At 44.9% G+C, this 7355-nt stretch overlaps 1 protein-coding gene across 1 annotated transcript in view; it reads right to left on the reverse strand.

Annotated features, from left to right (window-relative positions):
* Positions 1-3819, reverse strand: part of DDX20 (DEAD-box helicase 20) — an 11065-nt gene extending 7246 nt beyond the window's left edge. The window contains exons 1-6 of the mRNA XM_007449269.1: positions 3220-3819; positions 2389-2483; positions 1433-1601; positions 722-836; positions 459-601; positions 189-327 (exon numbers count right to left, since the gene is read on the reverse strand). Of these exons, the coding sequence (XP_007449331.1) occupies positions 189-327; positions 459-601; positions 722-836; positions 1433-1601; positions 2389-2483; positions 3220-3520 (962 nt within the window). The 5' untranslated portion in view covers positions 3521-3819. The remainder of the gene's footprint in view (positions 1-188; positions 328-458; positions 602-721; positions 837-1432; positions 1602-2388; positions 2484-3219) is intronic.
* Positions 3820-7355: the final 3536 nt, after the last annotated feature.

Genomic DNA, 7355 nt, shown 5'->3' on the forward strand with positions numbered 1-7355 from the left:
CTCCCATTACAGAGCACAGGCTCCGGACGCGCAGGCTCAGCGGCCGTGGCTCACGGGCCCAGCCACTCTGCGGCATGTGGGATCTTCCCGGATCAGGGCACAAACCCGTGTCCCCTGCATCGGCAGGCAGACTCCCAACCACCGCGCCACCAGGGAAGCCACCCAGATGACTTTTTAAGGTACATTACCTGCTGTGTAAATTAGAAAAGACTAAGGCTTGATTAAATGGAATTTTGCTGAACAATTCTTGTAAATGCTGAGTCTTTTCCTCAAAAATCTTATGCGCCAAAGGGTATGAACTGACAACTTTGTAGTACTGCTTCAAACCTACAAAGAAGAGTGTTCTGTTAAAATGAACATATTTTCTATAGCAAATATGAAAGCAAAAGCCAACTTAGCAACGGAAAGCTCCAGAATATCACAAACCAACCCACTAAATATCCAATATCTGTACACACCTATGAGACTCGGATCACTGGAATTTAGTCTTACAAAAGTGGGCTCTCTCATGTACTTTGTCAAAGCATTAGCCAAAAATTCAGGGTAAGTAGCTGACACTGCCAACATCTGCTTACTGGCAGGCAAGGAAGAATAAATCCAACTGCAAAATAAAAGAAAAACACACACACCATGGAAACTATTCAGCTGATAATCACCACCTAGAAAAGCAATAGATACTTTGGGGCACCATTTTAATAGTCAAGTTAGTTATTTTTCTTACTTTATTTGCTCCTGGAAGCTGCCTTCTTCTAAAAGCTTATCTGCTTCATCAAGAATAAAGAGACGTATACTGCCTGGATTCAAGTAGTCAAGTTCTATCAGTTGTTTAATTCTGCCTAAAGTCCAGAAAAAAAGATATTCAAATATTCATATGCACCAAATCCGTGCAAATTTCAGCCAATGTTGTTATTTTACTTACAGGTGGAATTGCTAACTTTCCTGACCCAACCCTCATTATTCTTTACACACTAAACCGCAAATTAGAAATCCTGAGTTCTGATCTTCCCTAAATCCATTATTTTTTCCCTCACATTTCATCACCAATACGTATGGAAAATAAACACTTCCTGTCAAAAGACTTGTAAGGCACTGAATGCTAGATTATGATTCTGAGTGACTCATGACCGAAGGACTAATACTGAAGCAAAGAATAATCCCAATCCATGTCTTACAAGGGCTTTCTGAAATCATCTCATTCCTCTTCTGCTCAGAAGCCTATCCCATACTTTTTCTTAAACATCCTTAGAAACAGAAATTTCATAAATCCTGTTGGTAATCCAGTCATGTGTTTATATCTCACTAATCTAATGCTCTTCATTTTTAATCCTCAAAATAATTACCATAATTATCAAAGATTGCCATATTCTTATTGCTATATGGAAGTGTTCAGTTACTTAAAAGCCCCAGTTATTAACAAGCATTGATATCTTACCAGGAGAACCAACAGCAATATGACACTTTTTAAGTCTGGTTTTGTCTTGTGATAATGGAGTCCCTCCGATAAACACATGACACTCTAAGCCTTCCATTTTTATTCCAATGGCTGTGATAACAGAATGTATCTGTACAGCAATTTCTCTTGTAGGAGCCAAGATCAAAATCTAAAAAAAACATAAAATATACCTTTAACAAGTCGGTAGAATAAATACATAAGGCAGGGCTCAAAAAACTTTACAGTGTTTTTTAACCCAGATATGAGTATCTGGGTTAAAAAACACTGTTGAAGAGTCATCATCAGATATACATGACTGAGAACTTGAAATACAGCCTGCTGTAACTACTAAACCACAAAGTAAGACTATGAGGGTCATACTTGATTCATCTTTATATCCCCAATGCCTGGCATACTGTTTAAACATAACATGGGCTCAACAAATCTTTGCTGAAGAAATGATCTCCAAACCCAAATCTCCTGTTAATTTGGGTGAGGCCCTCTTAGACCCTACTCTGAGAGAACCCAGAAGATGGGAGATCAGTATAATACATTCACTGTAAGAATCACATGCAGTTACCTACAATAGCCAAACACCTCATTACCACGAATCAGGTCAAATGCTAAACCTCACCACAATCTAGTGAGCAAATAAAAGAATAAAGAATCCCTATCTGTATTCTCAAGTAATGACAAAATTGACACACATGGCAGACTTATTTTATTTAACACGCAGTAATAATAGAAATCTCTAAACTTCTAACACTGATAATGTGTATTTGGTCACTAACCACACCAACACCACTCATCAGCCTAAATATCCACTTTACTTGTACACTTTTCATATGTCTTAACATAATCATTCACTTCTACCTCTGAGGAGCTACTGGTATTTCATCTGACCTGTAGTAAATCCACATAACATACCCTCCTTGGGTCCTCTGAGCTAAACTCACCTGGGTACTTAGGTTTTCAAGAACAAGAGAGTCCAAAGCAATGGTGGAGAATACACAGGTTTTCCCAGTGCCAGACTTAGCTTGAACAATTAAATCTGAGGAGGAAAAAAAAAAATTATCATTAGCCAGGACTGACTGAAGCAGCTTAGGTATCAACATGAAATTCCAGAACTAGACAGGTCTCCAGAGATCACATCCTTAACCACCTTCGTTTTTAAGTTAACTCTAAAACAAGCATGTGGCCATATCCAGAAACAGGCCTCCTCCCTGAACCTCCACCGTTTCTCTTCTTTTTTTGGCTTAGAAAGCAGAAATTTATTTTATCAACGTTTTGGAGGCCAGAAATACGAAATCAAGGTATCAGCCGGGCCACATTCCCTCCTAAGGCTCTACGGTACAATCCTTCCTATCTCTTCTAGCTTATGACGGCTGAGCCATTTCTTGGCTTGGAGTTGTGTAACTCCAATCTCTGCCTCCATTTTCACATGGCTTTCTTCTCTGCCTTTCTCCCTGCTCTTATAAGGACTCTTGTCACTGGATTTAGGGCCTACCCTAATCCAGGCTGATCTCATCTGAGATCTTTCCTGCCGTTTAAATTCCCAAACGTAGAACCGCTTGACAGCGTGGAATGGACCTCAACTATCTCCAAATTCAATACTGCGCCTCCGTTTGACAGAGGAGGAAACTGAGGCTCGCGTGCGTGCGGCGTCTTGCCCCGGGCCGAGCCCTGCAAGACGGCCGCTCTGGGCCCTTCCCGGCCCTCGCCACGGTATTGGCCGCCGCCGCCCCCTCCTGCGGCCCTTCCGACCCCTCCAGGGCCCCGGCCCTCACCAAGTCCGCACCGCCCCAGCGGTATGGCCTTGAGCTGCACGGGCGACGGCCGCTCGAAGCCAACCGCCCGCAGCCCCTCCAGCACCGGCCGCGACAGCAGCAGCGACTCGAAGTCCCCCGGCTCCGCCAGCAGCACGTCCCCGGTGCGGGTCCGCGGACCGTTGATGTCGTGAGCCGTCCGCAGACTCCGCACTGGCCGGGGGGCTGGCTCCGGGGCCGCGAACTGCGCGGGTACGCGCTCCGCCGGCATAGTGCTCTCCACCATCTTTAAGGCCGCCGGGGCTTCAAAAGCCGCCGCCATGCTAGACGCGCCGCCGGATCTCGCGGTACTTGGGGCGAGGCGTGGAGCCTGAGAACAAGAGGAGGAAAAACTTTATTGGCAGTCTTCCTGCAAAGACACTGACACTCCCGGCCTCGAAGAGGAGGGGTAAGGGACGGAAGTCGGAGGCTTAGAAAGACTCGGAAACAGCTGTAACAACAAAAAAACGTAGCCTGAGGAAGGCGGGAAAAGGGAGGGGAGGAAAGCTGAGGCTACCGGTGTGTCGCCGCGTGCGGCCTACAGAGGGCGCCGCGCGCTCACGGTGGGAGCACTGCCCCACCCTGCGCCCGCGTTGCTGATCTCACAATGCTGCCTTTGTGAAGAGCCCCGTCACGCTCCCAGCCTCCGGGCTTCGGCTCGGCGGTCAACTCCTCCGGCTCCCCACCGTGTCCCGCCCCAACTCGCTGCCTCCTCCTGTGCTCGCAGAGAGCTCCCGAAGTACAGCGAGATTTAGGATTGACCACGTTGCCGGGTATATATCTGTGTGCTTTCACCTCTGCGTTCCCAGCCCCTAGCACAGTACCTGGCACACGCTGAGCTCTGATAAAAGCAAATCGAATTGGAGCCAGCAACTGAACTGACAACTCCCACATTAGTATCTACACCTCCGACCTTCCTCTGAACTCCAGACTTGTACATCCATCTCCCTTCTCAACACCTCCACTTTATGTCTAATAGCTCAAATTTAACATTTTCTATGTGTTGCTCCTATCCCTCCCCACCACCATCTCATGGATGACAGCAGTCTTTACCACTTTATTTTAGGTGTCCGCTCAAATACCACCTTTTCAAAGAGGACTTTCCTGAACACTTTGAGGTAGCTCCCCCATCCTGGCAGCTCCCCGGCCTTTCCCATCACTCTCTATTCCCTTGTTCTGCTTTATTTTTCTGCTTATCACTAGATGAAATCATATGTTTATTGTCTGTCTCCCCCACTCTATGAGGACAGGGACCTATTCTCTTTTGTTCTCTGCAGTATGCCTAATCGGAAAAAACAATCTGACACAGAGTAAGTGCTCAATATTTATTGAATAAATGAGCTCCTATAACAAAGTCTGAGTCATAACTCCAAATGTAAGTATTTTTGGAACCTAACATTCACAATTACAAATCTAAAGATTATATCATAATTCTGGTCATTATCTCTCACCAGCCTCACACTCCCTACACACACACACACACACACACACACACACACACACACACGTGTGCGCGCGCGCGGTGATGATTCAGATTCCAAAGGAGGTACGAGGACTTTGGCAAGGTAATCCCACTGGAAAGGTATTCTCAGATGCATTTTTCTTATAAATTTACAAAACATTGAGAAAATGTCAACTGTTCATATGAAAGAAGGGGGCCTGTTGGGAGTGGGCAGTAAAGGTTCCAGACTTCCTCTTAGTACCTACCCCACCTCTTTCATCCACCTAATCCCTAAATCCCAAACCTGGGAATTAATTAATTCTTGACTCCACCTTCCATTATCCCTCTCCCCTTTCTTTTTTTTTTGTGGGGGGGGGGATTTGGATTGACCAGGGATTGCACCCGGGGCCATGGCAGACAGTGAAAGCACTGGGTCCTAACCACTGGACCACCAGGGAAGTCCCTACCCTTTCTAACAATTACTTGAGGGCAAGTAATTTTGCTTCCAAATATCTCATCCATATTTCTTCTCCAGTCTCCATAGCATCTGTCCTATTTTAGGTCCCTTTTAAGGGTCCTATTTTAGGACCTTTTAGGTCCTAACTATCACAACAACCTCCTGAATGGTTCCCCTGCCCAAATATTGCAGTTATGTTACCAGGCATAAATTATATTGCTATAGCTAAAGACAAATCAATACAATTTTTTTCCTCAGTAGTTAAAAACTGTAATAATGCTGTTGGTCATAATTTTTAGTGCCATAAAAATAAAACATAAAGGTAAGAGATCATTTAATAACCAGGTAAGGTATGAGAGTAACATACGCAGAAACCAGTTGGACTGTTGTCTGCCTGCTGGCCTCCTTCAGGATAAAATCACAATGGGACCCCAGCCTCTTTGTATGCTGTTCTGTCTGCTTGGAAAATCTTTCCTCACCTTATGTACCTGGAAGCTAGAGGGGGGAAGGATTCCTGTGAATTGAAGAAGTGGGAGTAAAAGGTAGACTCGGAATGGATTTTCAGGTTCAAATGGACCCAAGCAATGATTTCACAATGGAAGTTTCTGCACCCAGAGGAAAGGAAAATAATGTAAACAAAAACACAGACATAAGGTGGCCCCCCTCGAATGTGAGGATCCGTGGGAATATGTGGAAAGAAGGGAAGGCACTAAGATTTTTATAGCCACTTTTTCTCATTTGATCCTCAAAGCAACAAAGGGTAGGCAACCTTATTATTTGCATTTAATCTGCAAACATCTCTTTATTTATTCTTTCAACAGAAATCTTCTAAACGCCTAATACGAATCAGCCAGATGCTGGAGTTACAAAACTGGGACAAAATAAGCAGAGCACTTGCCCTCAAGAAGACAGATACATGCAAACACATAGCTCTGACCAAGGAGGAAATATTCAAATAGCACAAGGTGGTGTAAAATTACAGGCAGTACTGACATTTTTCAGGGCCTTAGCTGCTCAAAGTGTGGCTGTCATGTGGGAGAGTGTGAGAACATCTGAAAAATTGAGAAAAACAGCTTTTGGTATTCAGAGACCAATAGCTTTCTTCTCTATGCTCTTCTCTCCCCATCCCAAATCAAAGTGGTTTAAAGCATGCATGGAACTATAAGAAAACCTCCATGCCCAGGTCACTCTTTTCCTAATCCCTGGATTCTAGCACTTCTGCCAAGATAGCTGCACCAGGAGACAAAGCTCAAGTCCCTTGAAGCACTGGGGGGCGGGGGCAGGGGTGATTTTCTGAGCTGATCCTGAAGGATAAATGTGGAGTTCATCAGGCAGCGGGGGTGGAAGGAAAGCTCACCAGGCAGACAAGTTAGAAAGATATTCTGGGCAAAAGGAACAGTTTGTGCAAAGGCGTGGAAGCATGAGAAACCGTAGTAGTTATGGTAAGGTATGAGCTTTAGCATGAACGGAGGCAAGCATGGCAGCACTTACCAGGAAACAAGGTTGCAGAGATATATTGGTCCCATAGCATGGAGGACCTTGTCTGCCACCATAAGGAATATAAAATTAATGTGTTATGCTCGCCCAAAGGAGGATAGTGTTATGTAGCAATAGAGAGAAATACAATTGGAACTATAGACTAGGGCTTGATCAATGACAAAGCTGAGGAGTTTGGATTGTAACTTGCAGAGCATCGAGCATCATCTCAGTTTGGGATCTAATATGAGGTAGTAACTGCAAGGCCCACTTTATAACACTGTTTCTCACACCTAACAACCCCTGGGTCTTTTGGGTGTTGTCCACTGCTTTCTGAGTGTCAGTGCTTAACCTGTGTGCTGCTTAGCCAGCAAACGGTGACTGAGCACATGTTTCCTAGTTCTCTCTCCCAGGCAAGGGGAACATTCCCTCCTATATTCTTCAGTTCATCTGCTCAGTGGACTATAGCACCATCAATGAACTTAAGTTACATCAAGTTTATTACGTAACAATATCTGGCCTCCTGGACAGAATTTTTCACGACCCTGCTCAGCCCTATGCAGCTACCTTTCAACGTGGAGAATAACTATTTTCATATGTGCCCCTTGGCCTATGGGGTGACTATGCCTTCAGTACCTTTTGAAACAGGAATGAGGAGAGGGGAGGAAGCAGGAAAGGCCCAGGTTCCTATACTCTGCACGGCCACCTCTCACCGTGGGGACTTGCTTAGCTGGCTTTCAGTAA

This window comes from Lipotes vexillifer, unplaced genomic scaffold (genome assembly GCF_000442215.2).
Source record: "Lipotes vexillifer unplaced genomic scaffold, Lipotes_vexillifer_v1.1 scaffold393, whole genome shotgun sequence".
Taxonomy (NCBI): domain Eukaryota; kingdom Metazoa; phylum Chordata; class Mammalia; order Artiodactyla; family Lipotidae; genus Lipotes; species Lipotes vexillifer.